At 45.1% G+C, this 20,205-nt stretch overlaps 1 protein-coding gene across 1 annotated transcript in view; it reads right to left on the reverse strand.

Annotated features, from left to right (window-relative positions):
- Positions 1 to 1,340: 1,340 nt before the first annotated feature.
- Positions 1,341 to 20,205, reverse strand: part of LOC137643811 (SREBP regulating gene protein) — a 41,571-nt gene continuing 22,706 nt past the window's right edge. Inside the window, exons 3-4 of the mRNA XM_068376498.1 lie at positions 12,353 to 12,504; positions 1,341 to 2,029 (exon numbers count right to left, since the gene is read on the reverse strand). Coding sequence (XP_068232599.1) covers positions 1,829 to 2,029; positions 12,353 to 12,504 — 353 coding nt within the window. The 3' untranslated portion in view covers positions 1,341 to 1,828. The remainder of the gene's footprint in view (positions 2,030 to 12,352; positions 12,505 to 20,205) is intronic.

The following is a 20,205-nucleotide window of genomic DNA, read 5'->3' on the forward strand; positions in this document are numbered from 1 at the left end:
ACTGTATATGGTAATGATGCCTTTGTATGCAGATGTCAAATTCTTTGGGAATTTCCATATTTTTCAAGTAATATTTAATAAAATTTATCAGTCAAACTGTTAATTACTGCAAAAGTTTTATTTCTTTACTAGGAACCAACAGACTTTGCTGGAGAAACCATGGTTTCCCAGCTAGTACATGATCACGGGATAAACTTTGTTAATACGTATAGATACCGCTATCACACATTCACAAGAAATACAAAGCAACGCGGGATAACTAGCAAGTATCCGTAAGTTAGCCACACTGATGATGACTCCATATGCGTATGTACCAAGCAACCTACTCAAGAGTATGGTATTGAGTATACCAGTGGTTCAATGCCCAAGGTTTCCAGCTTTACGATTGCGTATAAGTTTATTTCCTGCATATGGTATTACTAGGCTAAAAGCATAAAATCAAATCCATGGATAAGGATGATAGACTACATAAGCTATACCTCGGCTATGTTTCAATAAAATTATAATGCTGGTGTCAAGATTCACCCTCTAGTGTCAAATATATTGTAACATGAAAGGCCTTATTATTATTACTTATGATGACGTATAAAAGTATACAGTACATATCAGTGGAAGGAAAATGTCTGCATACTCTTAAATTCTTTGTGTGGACAAGTAATTTGCTACTAAAAGTAGTAAAGATACCGGGTTTTTATACGTAGAAAATTATAAAAAAAAAAACTGTATAAAAACTTCACCATCTATAACTGCACAAGGTTCTATTTAGTTAAGATGGATGAAGCTGTAAGGTCTTAACCTATAAGCTATAAAATTGGAATATGACTCAAAAGCATCTAAAACTGGCAAAATAAGTTAGCCCATAACTCCGAAACATGACCAAGTAGTTGTAAATGAGCAACCATAACCCTATAGTACTTCAAATATACAATATAAGATCATTCTACAAATAAAAAAAAAGAAAATAAAACTAACCTGTTCCTTGCAAAAGAAGAGGTGAGACTAAGAGTCTCATACTGCCATACAAGAACTCCTTTGCAAGCATATTCATCACTTACATTTGACAGGGTTAATAATGCCAGAACTTTGATAGCCTCCATAAAACCTTAATTTATCAAGTTCAACCAAAATCAAATTCTTTAGTAACAAATACCTTTATCAAAACTAGTCTTTTGTGCTGTGGTGAAAAATATTTTAAATAAAATTTGTCAAAGTGAGTAGTTTATACAGTAAAAGAGCAATTATCACATTGCATTTATTTTCCAATAATTTCTTACACCATAGACAAGTGACCTCAAGGGAAATTTTACCTGGATACGCTTTGCATACAAAAACAAGATGCAAATAGGATCTAGTTTTTTATTGTGTAAGGATACATAGATGTTTCATCTACTTCTAGAATGATGTTCATTATAAAAATTTAACACAACCTTAAGATTCAACAATGATAAAATACATTTAAACTCTTGCTAAGGCGTCAATCTTTCAATAAAACACGAATATTAAAAATTACTTTGGGTAAAGGATACAGAAAAAGAAATTTAAGGAAATTAAAAAAGTAATAAAATACCACTGCATCTTTAAAAAGCATTACAAAAATACTCCACCAAAAAAATAATGCTTACTACTACAGTTACTGACTTTTATACTGTAGTAATATTCGACATTCAAATGAAAAAAAGCTACCACCTTTAAAAATTAATGTTAAAAAATTGCATTCAGACTATTTTTCAAACAAGTATTACACAAGAATGCATTTTTTAGTTTTCTAAAATGGAAAAAAAAGGGGCATTAAAAACAGAAACTAAATCTACATTATCTTTGTACAATTTCATGTTTCATTATTATTAAGTGATGGAGGTCCTTCCCCATAACAATGCTTTGCCCTAGGGTCTATATACAGCGTTTCATGTTGCACAGACTGACTGGACGTGCGGCATTTTACTAAACACAACTCAAAGTGATCCGATACGGAAGCATATAGCGGACTGTTGTCGCTGATTTGTCCCAAAACCTTCTTCAGTAATGCTTTCTGGAAGAAATTAAAGATTTTTAGATTCCTCACAAGGAACATTAATGCTTACCAATCTACATACAGTATATGACTGACTATGCAGTTATAAAAGACTCCATTATACTGAACTAAGCCTCATTAAAAGTTACACCCAACAGCTACCAAAACTCATTATCATTCATGAAATAAGATTATGCAGTTATAAAAGACTCCATTATACTGAACTAAGCCTCATTAAAAGTTACACCCAACAGCTACCAAAACTCATTATCATTCATGAAATAAGATTATGCAGTTATAAAAGAATATTATACTGAACTAAGCCCCATTAAAAGTTACACCCAACAGCTACCAAAACTCATTATTATTCATGAAATAAGACACTTGTAACTATTGCTAATTTCTAAATTACAACACAGAAGAGGTGGTCTTATCAAAAACTGGATAAAAAGGACACAAACTTTTATATAAACCAATTTGTGAGCTTAACCATACATGAATTTCATGTTTGTGACCTCTACAGCATATGGTGGCATAGTGGCATAAATAAATATACCCTTATATACCAGTAACTTTCTTCACTACAACACTTAAAATTGTCAGCTCTTGAATAGTATAAAATGTACAGTTGTGAAGTAAATATTTTCCTTAAATAATTGGAAATAGACAATGTTCAAAAGTTATTTAGCAACTGTTAAAGATAAGCTAATCAAGATTATTAATTATATATAACTTGAAGTTACAAATAATCAGCAAATACAATAACCAACTTTTGATACTTGAAAGGCATTATAATAAAAACACCTTTGAAATCTGTTAAATTAGTAACACTAAAAACTCGCAGTGCAATCTTCTCACTGAAAAATTTTATTTTTATTAATAAAATAAATTTTTGAATATACTTACCCGATAATCATGTAGCTGTCAACTCCGTTGCCCGACAGAATTCTATGGAGGGATACGCCAGCTATCACAATACTAGAAGGGGGTGTACTTACCAGCGCCACCTGTGGCCAGGTACTCAATCATTTGTTGTTTACACCTCCTCAATTATTCCTCGGTCCACTGGTTCTCTCTGGGGAGGAAAGGGAGGGTCGATTAAATCATGATTATCGGGTAAGTATATTCAAAAATTTATTTTATTAATAAAAATAACATTTTTCAATATTAAACTTACCCGATAATCATGTAGCTGATTCACACCCAGGGAGGTGGGTGAAAACCAGTGTACATGATTAAAGGATAGCTAAGTATCCCCAAATTTCATATAACAGTTATCTCAAATAACAATGAAATAATAAGTACCTGGTAAGGAAGTCGAATAGAACCGTTACTCTGCCTTTTATTTAAAGTTCGTCTTCCTTACTGAGCGCAGCGTTCCTCTTGGAGGCTGAATCAACCCAAAGGTGCCAAAGTACAAGGGGTTGCAACCCTACTAAAGGACCTCTACCAAACCTTTAACCCAGGCGCTTCTCAAGAATGAATAGACCACCCGCCAAATCCAAGGATGCGGAAGGCTTCTTAGCCTACCGTAACAACCATAAAAACAACAATAAAAGTATTCAAGAGAAAGGTTAAAAAAGGTTATGGGATTATGGGAATGTAGTGGCTGAGCCCTCACCTACTACTGCACTCGCTGCTACGAATGGTCCCAGGGTGTAGCAGTTCTCGTAAAGAGACTGGACATCTTTCAGATAAAATGATGCAAACACTGACTTGCTCCTCCAATAGGTTGCATCCATAATGCTCTGCAGAGAACGGTTTTTATTAAAGGCCAACGAAGTAGCAACAGCTCTTACTTCGTGGGTCCTTACCTTCAGCAACGCAAGGTCTTCCTCCTTTAAGTGAGAATGTGCTTCTCTGATCAGAAGCCTTATATAGTACGAAAGCCCATTCTTGGACATGGGTCTCGAGGGTTTCTTGATGGCACACCATAAGGCTTCTGACTGTCCTCGAATAGGTTTAGACCTCTTCAGATAATATTTGAGAGCTCTGACAGGGCAAAGAACTCTCTCTAGTTCGTTACCTACCATGTTGGAGAGGCTAGGTATTTCGAACGATCTAGGCCAAGGACGTGAAGGAAGTTCGTTCTTTGCTAGGAATCCAAGCTGAAAAGAACATGTAGCTGATTCGGTTGTGAAACCAATGTTCTTGCTGAAGGCATGAACCTCACTGACTCTCTTAGCTGTTGCAAGGCAAACGAGAAAAGCAGTCTTGAGGGTAAGATCCTTGAAGGAAGCTGACTGGAGAGGTTCGAACCTAGATGTCATAAGGAACCTTAAGACTACGTCCAGATTCCAGCCTGGAGTGGAAAGACGACGTTCTTTAGACGTCTCAAAAGACTTGAGAATGTCTTGAAGGTCCTTGTTGGAAGACAGGTCCAAACCCCTGTGGCGGAGGACTGAGGCCAACATGCTCCTATACCCTTTAATTGTAGAAGTAGAAAGAGATCTCTCATTCCTAAGATGAATAAGGAAGTCAGCTATTTGGATCACAGAGGTATTGGTAGAGGATATTGAATTGGCTCTACACCAGCTTCGGAAGACCTCCCACTTAGACTGGTAGACTCTACGAGTGGAAATTCTTCTAGCTCTGGCAATCGCACTGGCTGCCTCCTTCGAAAAGCCTCTAGCTCTAGCGAATCTTTCGACAGTCTGAAGGCAGTCAGTCGAAGAGCGTGGAGGTTTGGGTGCAACCTGTCTACGTGTGGTTGACGTAGAAGGTCCACTCTTAGAGGTAGAGTCCTGGGGAAGTCGACTAGCCATTGACGTACCTCTGTGTACCATTCTCTTGCAGGCCAAAGGGGAGCAACCAGCGTCAGCCGTGTCCCTTCGTGCGAGACGAATTTCTGCAGAACTTTGTTTATAATCTTGAACGGAGGGAATGCGTACAGGTCGAGATGGGACCAGTTCAGAAGGAAAGCATCTACATGAACCGCTGCAGGGTCTGGAACAGGGGAACAATAAAGCGGAAGTCTCTTGGTGATGGAGGTGGCAAACAGGTCTATGGTAGGTTGACCCCACAACGTCCAAAGTCTGTTGCACACACTCTTGTGGAGGGTCCATTCCGTGGGAATGACCTGATTCCTTCTGCTGAGGCGATCCGCTGAAACATTCATATCGCCCTGGATGAACCTCGTGACCAGAGTGAGGTTTAGACCTCTTGACCAAATGAGGAGGTCCCTTGCGATCTCGTAAAGGCTCCTCGAATGGGTCCCTCCTTGCTTGGAGATGTAAGCCAAGGCTGTGGTGTTGTCTGAATTCACCTCCACCACTTTGCCTAGCAGGAGGGACTTGAAGTTCAACAGGGCAAGATGGACTGCTAACAGTTCCTTGCAATTGATGTGGAGTAATCCTTGTTCCTTGTTCCACACTCCTGAGCATTCCCGTCCGTCCAAGGTCGCACCCCAGCCCGAGTCCGATGCATCCGAGAAGAGAAGAAGATGGGGGGTCTGGATGGCCAATGATAGACCCTCCTTGAGAAGAAGATTGTGCTTCCACCACCGGAGAGTGGTCTTCATCTCTTGGTTGATAGGGATAGAGACTGCTTCTAGAGTCGAGCCCTTGTCCCAATGAGCTGCAAGATGGAATTGAAGAGGGCGGAGGTGGAGTCTCCCCAGCTCGACAAACAGGGCCAGAGATGAGAGGGTCCCTGTGAGACTCATCCACTGTCTCACTGAGCAATTGCTCCTCTTCAGCATGCTCATGATGCACTGTAGGGCTTGGTTTATCCTGGGGGCCGATGGAAAAGCCCGAAAATCCCGACTCTGAATCTCCATTCCCAGGTACACAATGGATTGGGAGGGAATGAGTTGAGATTTCTCTAAATTGACTAATAGACCTAGGTCTCTGATTAGATCTAAAGTCCAAGAGAGGTTCTCCAGACAACGACGACTCGTGGAGGCTCTCAACAGCCAGTCGTCTAGGTAGAGGGAGGCTCTGATGTTCGATAAGTGCAGGAATTTCGCTACATTCCTCATCAGATGAGTAAAGACCATAGGAGCTGTGCTTAGGCCAAAACACAGGGCTTGGAACTGATAGACAACCTTTCCGAAAACGAATCTCAGGAAAGGTTGGGAGTCTGGATGAATGGGAACGTGAAAGTATGCATCTTTCAAGTCCAATGAGACCATCCAGTCCTCCTGTCTGACCGCTGCTAAGACCGACTTGGTCGTCTCCATTGTGAACGTCTGCTTGGTGACATACTCGTTGAGAGAGCTGACGTCCAGCACCGGTCTCCAACCTCCTGTCTTTTTGGCCACAAGAAAGAGACGGTTGTAGAAGCCCGGGGATTGATGGTCCCGGACTATAACCACTGCCTTCTTCTGCACAAGTAGCGACACCTCCTGATGCAATGCTAGCCTCTTGTCCTCTTCTTTGTAGTTGGGAGAGAGGTTGATGGGCGATGTGGTCAGAGGCGGTTTGAGGCAGAATGGAATCCTGTAACCGTACCTCAGCCAACTGACAGACTGTGCGTCTGCACCTCTCTTCTCCCAGGCTTGCCAGAAGATCTTGAGCCTGGCACCTACTGTTGTCTGGAGAATCTGAGAGTCAGTGTTTTCCCTTGGATGTCCTGGGTCCTTTCTTAGACTTGCCCCTGTGAGAGTCTGGACGGGAGCTTCCTCGGCTGGGGGCTCTACCACGAAAGGGCGGTATGAACCTAGTGGCCGGGGTATCAGCCACTGGAGAGCGATAAGTCTTGGGGACAGAGGTGGTAACCTTAGACTTACGAGCCGATGAAGCTACAAGATCGTGCGTGTCCTTCTGTATCAGGGCAGCCGACAAGTCCTTAACTAGCTCCTCTGGAAAGAGGAACTTAGAGAGTGGAGCAAAAAGGAGCTGAGACCGCTGGCACGGTGTAATGCTGGCTGAGAGGAAGGAACACAGTTGTTCTCTTTTCTTCAACACCCCTGATACAAATAACGACGCTAGCTCACCCGATCCATCCCTGATAGCCTTATCCATGCAGGACATAATTAAGATGGCAGAGTCTTTGTCCGCAGGAGATGTTTTCTTGCTGAGGGCTCCCAGGCACCAGTCGAGAAAATTGAACATCTCGAAAGCTCTGAACAACCCTTTCAGAAGATGATCCAGGTCTGAGAAGGTCCAACAAACCTTCGAGCGTCTCATCGCAGTCCTCCTAGGCGAGTCCACCAGACTTGAGAAGTCAGCCTGGGCAGAGGCAGGAACTCCCAAGCCTGGTGCTTCCCCTGTGGCATACCAAACGCAACCTTTCGATGCGAGCTTCGTTGGAGGGAACATGAAGGAAGTCTTGCCCAGGTGTTGTTTAGACTGAAGCCAATCCCCTAAGATCCTTAAGGCCCTCTTGGAGGATCTAGCTAGGACAAGCTTAGTATAGCACGACTTAGCTTGTTGCACGCCTAGCGAAAACTCAGATGGAGGAGAGCGGGGAACAGCAGAGACGAAGTGGTCAGGGTAAAGCTCCCTGAGTAGAGCCAAGACCTTTCTAAAATCAACAGACAATGGAGAAGGCTTAGACTCCTCCACGTCTGATGAGGGATCAAGATGTGCCTCCTCATCATCCGACACTTCATCAGCAGAAGGTAGCGAAGCAAAAGGACCAGAATGCTGAACCGCAGAGTCAGAATGGGTAGGAACAACAGCAGAGGTTTCCTCAACTTGAGGGAAAACCTGAGGTTCAGACTGCATAGGTTGAACAACAGTCGGAGCAGAAGGAAGGTGCAAGGGTGAAGGAGGTTGACTCCTAGCAAGAGTTGCACCCAAGGAATGCACCAGCTGAACGGAGGACGGAGGCGGAGTAGACCGTTCCTGTTCCTGTGGTATGAGTGGAGCGTGAAGAGACCGAGGCTGTGCAGAACAAGGTAAAGTTCCCGCAAGCAGAGATGTCTGAGGAGCAGGATCAGGGTGCACGGGTAGAGCTCGGTGCAGCAACTGAGGAGACTGACTCACAGGTGGAAGAGGTTGTTGTACCTCCACCGAGAGTTGCACCGCCGGTGGAGCAGCCAGGGGAGGAGGAGGAAGAGTGGAGTAATCCTCCTGATCCCAAACCGAAGGTTGCCTTAAAGAAGGCTGATGCTGAACAACACTGGGAACAGTGAACACAGAAAGAGGTTCAACATCGTATGCCTGGCAGATGGAGCTGCGACTGGGTGCAGCGAGTGCAGGCGGGTGCAGCACAGGCTGAACGGGTGCAGGAGGTTGGTGCACCACCGGTGCAGGCGGGTGCAGCACAGGCTGAACGGGTGCAGGAGGTAGGTGCACCACCGGTGCAGGCGGGTGCAGCACAGGCTGAACGGGTGCAGGAGGTTGGTGCACCACAGGTGCAGGAGGAGCAACACTCTCAGCACGACACTCACGCATCAGGTCCGAAAGCTGAGCTTGCATGGACTGAAGCATAGACCACTTGGGATCAGCAGAGACAGTAGCAGACTGAGGTAAAGCCATAACAGTGGTTGCACCACCGGTGCAGCTCTGTTGTACCTTACTCCTCTTGGGCGGAGTACAGTCGCTAGATGACTGAGGCGAGTCAGAGCTGAGCCAACGACTGCAACCTGGCTGAGCACTCGAGGGCTGGACTCTGCGTTTAAGCGGTCTAGAGACCTGAGACCAACGTTTCTTCCCCGAGAGAAGATCAGCGGACGAGCGGAAGACGGGCTCAATCGTCTGCAAGTGGGAGTGACGGTCTGTGGAAGACACGCCCGCAACCACTGAGGATAATTCTGTGCGCCTAACAAGGCCTGCCGAACCCTTATGCCCTTCGACATTGCTTCTCCCCTGGGCTTGGGAGCTTGCAAGAGGTCCCGGACTGGGAGAACGACTGGCTCGCACAGAAAAATCCCCACGCACCACACTGGCACTAACACTAGTACAAGGCACTGCACCGACACTAGCACTCGTCACAGCACTGGCACTAACTTCACCCACTGCACTCTTGGCCTTCAACTCTTTCACTTCGGCCATCAGAGACTTATGGTCACTTACCACTGACTCTACCTTATCGCCTAAAGCCTGAATAGCGCGTAAAACCACTGACATATCAGGCGGAGGGCACACAGTAGGATCGGGGGTAGCCACTACAGGGGTAGGATCAGGTTGGGGATCATGAGATGAGGAAAATAAAGAAGAGTGAGAAGAACTCCTCCTAGCTCTAATTCTCTCTAACTTAGAAGAATACTTTAAAAGTCGGACAAAATCCAATTCCGAAAGTCCGGCGCATTCCTCACATCGATTTTCTAACTGACAGGGTCTGTCCCTACAGTCAGAACAAGCGGTGTGAGGATCTACCGAGACCTTCGGAATACGTCTATTGCAAGACCTACATCGTCTATGGGAGGGGGCTTGCGAAATGTCAGACATTTTGTTTTCAAGAGAAGTCAAAGGGAGATCCAAAAAACAAGCAAAAATTCGTTAACCGTTAAACTGAATTAAATAAAAGCTATCTAGCTAATATCAGAAGGTTTCTAGTAATGCGACAGCCGTAAATCAAAGAGAATACATCACCAAATAAGCGAGAATAAACTCGAAGACCATAAGCGTATCCCAGAACGTCTAGCCGGAGGCACGACAGAGGAATAATTGAGGAGGTGTAAACAACAAATGATTGAGTACCTGGCCACAGGTGGCGCTGGTAAGTACACCCCCTTCTAGTATTGTGATAGCTGGCGTATCCCTCCATAGAATTCTGTCGGGCAACGGAGTTGACAGCTACATGATTATCGGGTAAGTTTAATATTGAAAATACACTTATAATGTACATGAAGTGTCATTTCACAAAGAACATACTTCCATTATTCATTGTCATTAAAAAATATTCCCAGCGGGAAGTAATCTAGGAATCCATCAGTAAAAAGGGCAATCATATTATACAATAAAATGAAACTTAAAGTGGAGTCATTGTTTAGAAACTGAAGTTGAGCAAAATAGACTGGAGAGAGCGAGGACTGGATTTAAGAATTTTGCGGTATATAGGCCTGAGCTGGAGAGTCTGTAACGTTATTTGAAGTAAAAGTTATAAGAGGCTGGAACAGAGTTGTAGTAAAAGGCTATAAAGGGAGTGCTGCTAGGAGCCGAAGGAATGCTGTCAAAGAGTAAAAGAGTGAGGGCACTATCCCTCGAGATAGGTGTGTGGGCAAGAGCTGGAACGATGGTTCTTTTCTAACATGCTGTACATGACGTCACATGTGGTAGACAACGTGCTGTTTTAGAGGTACTATGGCAAGTTCCGATGTGCCTGAACTTGCAGTCTCCTTCATACTCACCGAGTCCGTGATACAGTGTCCCTAGAGCATGGAGCAAGATTTCTTTGGTAATTAAGTGTTATTTGATTCCCTGTTCTAGCTAAAAAAGAAAAAAAAAAAAAAAAAAAGTCCTTGAAGACTGCACATGATCTTCCTCAAAATAAGTTTTTCCTTTAATAAAACTCCTTTTTATGCATTTCTTGGCTTTACATCATGTCTGGAAAGCGTAAGGGAGAGACTTCTGATTGTGGTACATCCAAGAAGAATAAAGCCATTACAATATTAATCAAAGTGGACATGAAGAGAATTCTACCAAATAGGAAAGACCCATATGAACATAAATGACGTGCATTAGGCCTTAGTCATTCTAAAACCATCATCAAGGATAAACATCGTATCTTTGAGCATGTGAAAGGATTGGCCCCTACAGTCAACCATCATTAAGAAATCACACAGTGGTCTCTTGATTGAGATACAGAGGATGTTGGTGCTCTGGTTGGAAGACCAGAATTAGTGGCATATCTCAGCAAACCTTATGGTGATTCAGGAAAAGTGATTCAGGAAAAGGTTAAGTGTTTACTTTATCTTTTAAAGTCAAAAGGAGAATAGTGTGTCCCGATTCTTATGTGATGGTGAAACACGACGATGGGACCCAGGAGGAATAACTATAAAAACAGAGATTGCAGCTCTGCATGCCAAAGGTCATGCCTCTAATATTTAAGAAACTTTACTATGGTCCGAAGATTTTGACCGATAAGTTAGTGATGAAGGCCTGCCTTCCTCTAAAGGGGCTACTGGAGGAGAAGGGAAAGTCCTGTAAGCAGGAAAGTTCCTACATAGATAAGTTACTGGATATAAAGTTAGAACGTGTAATAACAGCGTCATGTTCAGTAGGAGGATGCGTGTCAGTAGCATTGCATACAGGAGGCGTACAAATAGCAGGACTCATAATGGCGGTGGCACTTTTAGCAGGACTCATGATGGCGGTGGCACTTTTAGCAGGACTAATGATGGCGGTGGCACGTTTAGCAGGACTCATAATGGCGGTGGCACTTTTAGCAGGAGGACATGTAGCGGTAGCAGTGTATTCAAGAGGCATGCTAACAAGAGTATGTGTAATGATGGCAGCAAGTTTATGTGGCGTACAAGTAGGAGAACGCCTGGCACAATTTGTTCAGATGGTGCACACGCAATAGGGCTTGTAGTACACTCATATTGGGGATACAATGGCAGATGCACCTTAAGAGGTTTTGTGGGAAAATAGATGCAGGGATTATTTGTAGGCATGTGGATGCACTGCCGTGCTAGTGGAAGTTCCAGAACTTTGAGATTTTCTAATAACCTTGGTCTCCTGCATCTGCAATAAAAAGTTGCCTGTAAGAGCTTGAAACACTGAAGAGATGACAAATGCGTAGGATTATCAAACTCTGGTGATAAGAGGGATAATTCCACTGATAAATTACCTTCCATCTGGATAAAGGGGATCATGATCCTGCGCAGCATTCTCGGCCTCTTACAAACATTAGTCGCCATCATTTGTTGCCAGGGTCTTTGGGAACTCCAATATTGTTATGAAGTTTCAGACAAGGGAAGTTCAGGGTTGGATAAAGAAGACTTCAACTTGCCCTCCTCATGGGAAGGAGCAGTCGAAGCGGAAAGACCCTACTTAGTCTTCTTTTTCCCACGCCTTTTGAAATTCTCCCACTGGGAGGGCGACTACTCCTAGCAAAAATCACGAGGCAAATTCACAACACATCTATGCCTCTTACAAGAGGCCCATAGGGATGAGGGTTTATATTAGTCTCGACTGACAAAGGTGCCACAAGGGCAATCTTCAAGGCCTTGGCAAGTTCTCAATCATTTGTTTAACGATCATTTAGAGTAAAAGAATCCCACAATAACAAAAGCGCTGAGGAGCTCAGTAACGGACGACCAAACGTCGTCGAGACTAAGAGCAGTACATCAAGCTAGCATCAACACACCGAGCCGCATGGTGGGCCCATGAGGCAGTCATACCACCTATAATTCATCAATCTGGTTGTAAAAATGCTGCACCAGAACTAACCTACAAATGATAGAGGGTTTGTATCCGCATTGACAAAAATCAAATGTTAGGAACTTACTTTATCAGGGTGCAGGCAGCAAGATACACAGTACTCATAAATAGCACAGCAACCATGGACACTACAGGTATCGCAAACATATCGACGAGTTGTATCAACGGCAATGTTACAACATCCTGTGCTCAGGCGATCAACTCTGTGACACACATAACCTGGGAATTACAGAAAAGTATCATTCAAAAACCATAATAAATACCAAAATAAAACTACAGTACCGAATGTCCTCAACTAACAAACATACGGAGATACAAACATAAACCAACAGAAAATAACAAAGACTAGATAAAGAAATACTGTGATACTGTAAAACAATATTACTGTATATCACTTAATACAGTAAGCAAAAAGACATTTGTGATAACCTGATATCTGTTTCATATGAAACCTGACTATTTTTCTTACTTTTATAGCTGAAAATCATAGGTATGGGATTCATGTTAGGCCTAAACTCGGACAAAATTTAATAAAATTCTACTTACAAACAGCTTTTTGGAACCACTTTAGCTTTAAGTTATGGACCTCCTGTACATCAAATTCTTTGTGTTACTGTTAATAAATTTTCTCTAGACCTGAGCTTTCAATTTGTCATCTGGACTGGCAAAATTTTATTTCCTCAGAAAATGAAGCAACCTGTCGAGGCTGTGGCTAAATACTGAAAGAGAATCATTGTTGGTGAAGCCTGGAAGAGGACTGTCTACGCTACCATTCTTCTCATCAGTCTCCTACCAACTGATACAGTTCATTGCCATCAATAATTCTGTGGCTTGAACATACTGTATACTGCATATTACAGTGTATCTTGCTGAAAATCTTCACAACCATCTATACTCTCAAAGGTATAAAAAAAACTGATAGAAGGCAGTAAATAACTAGCTATTCACAACAACTGATCTTAACCCTTTTACCCCCAATGGACGTACTGGTACGTTTCACAAAATTCATCCCGTTGCCCCCATGGACATACTGGTACGTCCTTCCAAAAAATGTTATTTTCATTAGTAAAATAAATTTTTGAATATACTTACCCGATAATCATGTAGCTGTCAACTCCGTTGCCCGACAGAATTCTACGGAAGGGATACGCCAGCGATCACTATACTAGAAGGGGGTGTACTCACCAGCGCCACCTGTGGCCAGGTACTGCAGTACTTCTTGTTGACACCACCTCAATTTTTCCTCGGTCCACTGGTTCTCTATGGGGAGGAAGGGTGGGTCAATTAAATCATGATTATCGGGTAAGTATATTCAAAAATTTATTTTACTAATGAAAATAACATTTTTCAATATTAAACTTACCCGATAATCATGTAGCTGATTCACACCCAGGGAGGTGGGTGAAAACCAGTGTACATGACTATAAGTAAGCTAAGTATCCCGTATTTCATATTATCAGTTATTCAAAATAACAATGAAATTATAAGTACCTGGTAAGGAAGTCGACTTGAACCATTACTCTGCCTTTAATAAGTTCGTCTTCCTTACTGAGCGCAGCGTTCCTCTTAGGAGGCTGAACAACCCTAAGGTGCTGAAGTATACAGGGCTGCAACCCATACTAAAGGACCTCTACACAACCTCTAACCTAGGCGCTTCTCAAGAACGAATTGACCACCCGCCAAATCAAAAAGGATGCGGAAGGCTTCTTAGCCTACCGTAACAACCCAAAAAACAACAATAAAAGCATTCAAGAGAAAGGTTAAAAAAGGTTATGGGATTAAGGGAATGTAGTGGCTGAGCCCTCACCTACTACTGCACTCGCTGCTACGAATGGTCCCAGGGTGTAGCAGTTCTCGTAAAGAGACTGGACATCTTTAAGATAAAATGATGCAAACACTGACTTGCTCCTCCAATAAGTTGCATCCATAATGCTCTGCAGAGAACGGTTCTGTTTAAAGGCCATCGAAGTGGCTACAGCTCTCACTTCGTGGGTCCTTACCTTCAGCAAAGCACGGTCTTCATCCTTCATGTGAGAATGGGCTTCTCTAATCAGAAGCCTTATATAATACGAAACTGCGTTTTTGGACATAGGCATCGAAGGTTTCTTGATTGCACACCATAAGGCTTCTGACTGTCCTCGTATAGGTTTTGACCTATTAAGATAGTATTTCAGAGCTCTGACAGGGCAAAGAACTCTTTCTAGCTCGTTACCCACCATGTTGGAAAGGCTAGGGATTTCGAACGATCTAGGCCAAGGACGTGAAGGAAGTTCATTCTTAGCTAAAAATCCGAGCTGTAAAGAACATGTTGCTGATTCGGATGTGAACCCAATGTTCTTGCTGAAGGCGTGAACCTCACTAACTCTTTTAGCTGTTGCAAGGCAGACGAGGAAAAGAGTTTTGAGAGTAAGGTCTTTGAAGGAAGCTGACTGGAGAGGTTCGAACCTAGGAGACATAAGGAACCTTAAGACTACGTCTAGATTCCAGCCTGGAGTGGATAAACGACGTTCTTTAGAAGTCTCGAAAGATTTAAGGATGTCTTGAAGGTCCTTGTTGGAGGAAAGATCCAAACCTCTGTGGCGGAGAACTGAAGCCAACATACTTCTGTACCCTTTAATCGTAGGAGCCGAAAGGGATCTCACATTCCTTAGATGTAATAGGAAGTCAGCTACTTGGGTTACAGAGGTATTGGTAGAGGAAACTGCATTGGCTCTGCACCAGCTTCGGAAGACTTCCCACTTGGATTGGTAGACTCTACGAGTGGATACCCTCCTTGCTCTGGCAATCGCTCTGGCTGCCTCCTTCGAAAAGCCTCTAGCTCTAGCGAATCTTTCGACAGTCTGAAGGCAGTCAGACGAAGAGCGTGGAGGTTTGGGTGTACCTTGTTTACGTGAGGTTGACGTAGAAGGTCCACTCTTAGAGGGAGAGTCCTGGGAACGTCGACCAGCCATTGTAGTACCTCTGTGAACCATTCTCTTGCAGGCCAAAGGGGAGCAACCAGCGTCAGCCGTGTCCCTTCGTGCGAGACGAACTTCTGAATGACTCAGTTGATGATCTTGAACGGCGGGAATGCATACAGGTCGAGATGGGACCAATTCAGCAGAAAAGCATCCACGTGAACTGCTGCTGGGTCTGGAACTGGGGAACAGTACAAAGGAAGCCTCTTGGTCATGGAGGTGGCGAACAGATCTATCGTAGGCTGACCCCACAAGGTCCAAAGTCTGTTGCACACGCTCTTGTGAAGAGTCCATTCCGTGGGGATGACTTGATCTTTTCTGCTGAGGCGATCTGCTGAGACGTTCATGTTGCCCTGAATGAACCTCGTTACCAGAGTGAGATTTAGACTTCTTGACCAAATGAGGAGGTCCCTTGCTATCTCGTACAGCTTCCTCGAATGGGTCCCTCCCTGCTTGGAGATGTAAGCCAAGGCTGTGGTGTTGTCGGAGTTCACCTCCACCACCTTGTCTAACAGGAGGGACTTGAAGTTCATTAAGGCCAGATGAACTGCCAGCAGCTCCTTGCAGTTGATGTGGAGCGTTTCCTGTTCCTTGTTCCATGTTCCCGAGCATTCCTGTCCGTTCAAGGTCGCGCCCCAGCCCGAGTCTGACGCGTCCGAAAAGAGATGAAGATTGGGGGTCTGAATCGCTAACGATAGACCCTCCTTGAGAAGGATGTTGGTCTTCCACCACAAGAGAGTAGTCTTCATCTCTTTGGTGACAGGAATAGAGACTGCTTCGAGCGTCAAATCCTTGTCCCAGTGAGCTGCTAGATGGAATTGGAGAGGGCGGAGGTGGAGTCTCCCTAACTCGACGAACAGGGCTAACGATGACAGGGTCCCTGTTAGACTCATCCACTGTCTCACCGAGCAACTGTTCCTCTTCAGCATGCTCAGGATGCATTCTAGGGCTTGGCTTATCCTTGGGGCCGATGGAAAAGCCCGAAAAGCCTGACTCCGAATCTCCATTCCCAGGTAAACGATGGATTGGGAGGGAATGAGCTGGGACTTTTCTAAGTTGACCAATAGACCCAGTTCCTTGATCAAGTCCAAAGTCCAGTTGAGACTCTCCAGACAGCGACGACTTGTGGGGGCTCTTAACAGCCAGTCGTCTAAATAAAGGGAGGCTCTGATGTCCGCTAAGTGGAGGAATTTTGCAATATTCCTCATCAGACGCGTAAACACCATAGGAGCTGTGCTTAGGCCAAAACACAGGGCTTGGAATTGGTACACAACCTTTCCAAAAACGAATCTCAGGAAAGGTTGGGAGTCTGGATGAATAGGAACGTGAAAGTAAGCGTCTTTCAGATCCAACGAGACCATCCAGTCCTCCTGCCTGACCGCTGCTAGGACCGACTTCGTCGTCTCCATAGTGAACGTCTGCTTGGTGACATAAGCATTGAGCGCGCTGACGTCCAGCACCGGTCTCCAACCTCCTGTCTTCTTGGCCACCAGAAAGAGACGGTTGTAGAAGCCCGGGGATTGATGGTCCCGGACTATCACCACTGCCTTCTTCTGTAACAGGAGCGACACCTCCTGGTGTAACGCTAGCCTCTTGTCCTTTTCCTTGTAGTTGGGAGAGAGGTTGATGGGAGAAGTGGTCAGAGGGGGATTGCGGCAGAATGGTATCCTGTAACCCTCCCTTAGCCACTTGACAGACTGGGCGTCTGCACCTCTTCTTTCCCAAGCTTGCCAGAAGATCTTGAGTCTGGCTCCTACTGCTGTCTGGAGAGGAGGAGAGTCAGTGTTTGCCTTTTGAAGTCTTGGGACCTTTCTTAGACCTGCCCCTGAAAGAGTCTGGACGGGTACTTCCTCGGCTGGGGGCTCTGCCACGAAAGGGCGGAATAAATCTTGTAGCAGGAGTATCGGCCACTGGGGTGCGGTAAGTTCTGGGAACTGAAGGAGCAACCTTAGCCTTACGAGCTGAAGAGGCCACAAGGTCATGAGTGTCCTTCTGAATAAGGGCCGCAGACAAATCCTTGATAAGCTCTTCGGGGAACAGGAACTTAGAAAGCGGAGCAAAAAGTAACTGAGACCTTTGACAAGAGGTGATGCCAGTAGAAAGAAAAGTGCAAAGTTGTTCCCTTTTCTTGAGTACTCCTGAAACAAACATTGAGGCAAGTTCGCCGGACCCATCCCGAATTGCTTTATCCATACAGGACATTATAAGCATGGCTGAGTCCTTGTCAGCAGGGGCAGTCTTCTTGCTCAAGGCCCCCAGGCACCAGTCGAGAAAATTGAAAATCTCAAAGGCACGAAATATACCCTTTAAGAAGTGGTCTAAGTCGGAAAAGGTCCAGCAGACCTTAGAGCGCCTCATAGCCGATCTACGTGGAGAGTCGACCAAACTTGAGAAGTCAGCCTGGGCAGAGGCAGGGATTCCCAAGCCTGGTTCCTCTCCTGTGGCATACCATACGCCCGCCTTAGAAGTCAGCTTAGTAGGAGGGAACATAAAAGAAGTCTTCCCTAGTTGCTGTTTGGACTGCAACCAATCCCCTAACATTCTTAAAGCTCTCTTAGAGGATCTAGCAAAGACGAGCTTAGTATAGGCCGACTTAACAGTTTGCATGCCTAGAGAAAACTCAGATGGAGGAGAGCGAGGGGTAGCAGAAACAAAATGATCCGGGTAAACCTCTCTGAAAAGAGCCAGGACCTTGCGAAAGTCAATGGAGGGAGGAGAAGACTTGGGTTCCTCCACGTCCGAAGAGGGATCATCTAGGTGCGCAGCTTCCTCCTCAGAAACCTCATCACCTGAGTGTTGCGAAGCGAGAGGTAAAGTTACAGCGGTGTGCTGAACAGCAGAATCCTGACAAGCGGGTGCATAAACACTTGCGGTTTCATCCTCAAGTCTCTGTTGAAGAGGATGAGGGGCTGGTAACGACAAAGTCAAGAGGCTGGGATGAAGGAGGTTCTGCGGCGGTTTGAGGAGCAAGTGTGGAGAGAGGCGACTGTATTAAAACCTGAGGTTCAGGCTGCAAAGACTGGTCAAGTAGAGTAGAAGAAGGTAGGTGCATGCGTTGAGGTGGTTGACTCCTAGCATGAGTTTCCTGTCTCAAGAGTTGCGCTTGCTTCAAGGGTTGAGGTGGATGCGCAGTAGCAGGTTCCTGTCTCACGAGTTGAGGTTCTTGAGGTGTGAGCTGCGAGAGTTGAGGTAACGGCTGCGCAGAACGCAGTTCCTGTCTCACGAGTTGAGGTTCTTGAGGTGCTAGCCTCAAGAGTTGAGGTTCTCGCCTTGAGGAAAGTGGAGGTGGCAGCTGCGAGTGCTGAGGTGGCTGCCTCAAGGATGGTAGAGGTTGTCGTACCTCAAGAGGTTGTTGCCTCGAAGATGGTCTAACTGCAAGAAACTCTTGCCTCAAAGGAAGAGGAGGATGTAAGGCATAAGACTCCTGTTCCCATTGTTGAGGTTGCCTTAAGGAAGGTGGAGGTTGCTGCACAACGCTGGTAACTGGCAACTCCCAACGCGGTAGCTCACGCATGGAGGTAGCTTGAGGAACCTCAACTTCGTACGTCTGGCAGACTGGACTGCGGTGAGGAGGAGCGCTCGCAGGAGGAGGTGTAACCTTCTCTGCCTGAAACTCACGCATTAAGACCGCAAGCTGCGACTGCATGGACTGCAGCAAAGTCATCTTGGGATCAACAGACGATAAGGTCTGTTGAGGCAAAGCCTTAACAGAAGATGAGGTCTGTTGAGGCATCGCCTTACCTCTCTTAGGAGGTGTGCAGTCACCTGATGACTGCGGAGAGTCAGAGCTAACCCAATGACTGCATCCGGGTTGTTGAACTCTTGAGGTCTGGACTTTACGTTTAAGAGGTCTTGAGACCTGAGTCCAGCGTTTTCTCCCCGAAATTTCTTCTGCAGACGAGGAAAATAAGGGCTCAATCGTCTGCGGGTGGGAGTGACGGTCTCTGTAAGACACGCCCGCAACCACCGAGGATACTTCTGTGCGCCGATCAAGGCCTGCCGACCCCTTTTGCCCTTCGACATTGCTTCTCCCCTGGGCTTGGGAGCTTGCAAGAGGTCCCGGACTGGGAGGACGACTGGCACGCACAGAAGTACCCTCACGCACAACACTGACACTGACACTAGCACTCGGCACCGCACTGACACTAGCACTCGGCACAGCACTGGCACTACCACTTCCCACTGCACTTTTGACTTTAAGTTCCTTGACGTCCGCCAAGAGGAACTTGTGGTCACTCACTACCGATTCCACTTTGTCACCTAAAGCCTGAATGGCACGCAAAACATCGGACATATCAGGCTGAGCACAAATAGTAGGTTCGGGGGTAGCCACTACAGGGGGAGGAAAAGGTTGAGGATCATGAGGAATAAAGCGAAGAGCGAGCAGAACTCCTCCTAACTCTCTCTCTCTCTAACTTAGTGGTATATTTAAGGAATCGAACAAACTCAAGTTCCGAAAGTCCGGCGCATTCCTCACATCGATCTTCCAACTGACAGGATCTTTCCCTACAGTCGGAACAAGCGGTGTGAGGATCAACCGAGGCCTTCGGAATACGCCTATTACAAGTCCTACATCGTCTATGGGGAGGGGCTTGAGAAAGGTCGGACATCTTGAATCAAAGAGCTAGTCAAGGGGGATTCCAAATAAAGCAAAAGATCGTTAACCATTAATCAAATCAATATAAAAGCTATCTAAGCTAATAGAAAAGTTTCCAGTATAGCGAAAGCTGAAATCTTAGAGCAATACTTCACCAAAAACCGTGAACAAGACTCCAAAATTATAAGCGTATCCATGAACGTCTTGCCGGAAGCACGACAGAGGAAAAATTGAGGTGGTGTCAACAAGAAGTACTGCAGTACCTGGCCACAGGTGGCGCTGGTGAGTACACCCCCTTCTAGTATAGTGATCGCTGGCGTATCCCTTCCGTAGAATTCTGTCGGGCAACGGAGTTGACAGCTACAT

The sequence above is a fragment of the Palaemon carinicauda genome, chromosome 7, assembly GCF_036898095.1.
Source record: "Palaemon carinicauda isolate YSFRI2023 chromosome 7, ASM3689809v2, whole genome shotgun sequence".
Classification (NCBI taxonomy): domain Eukaryota; kingdom Metazoa; phylum Arthropoda; class Malacostraca; order Decapoda; family Palaemonidae; genus Palaemon; species Palaemon carinicauda.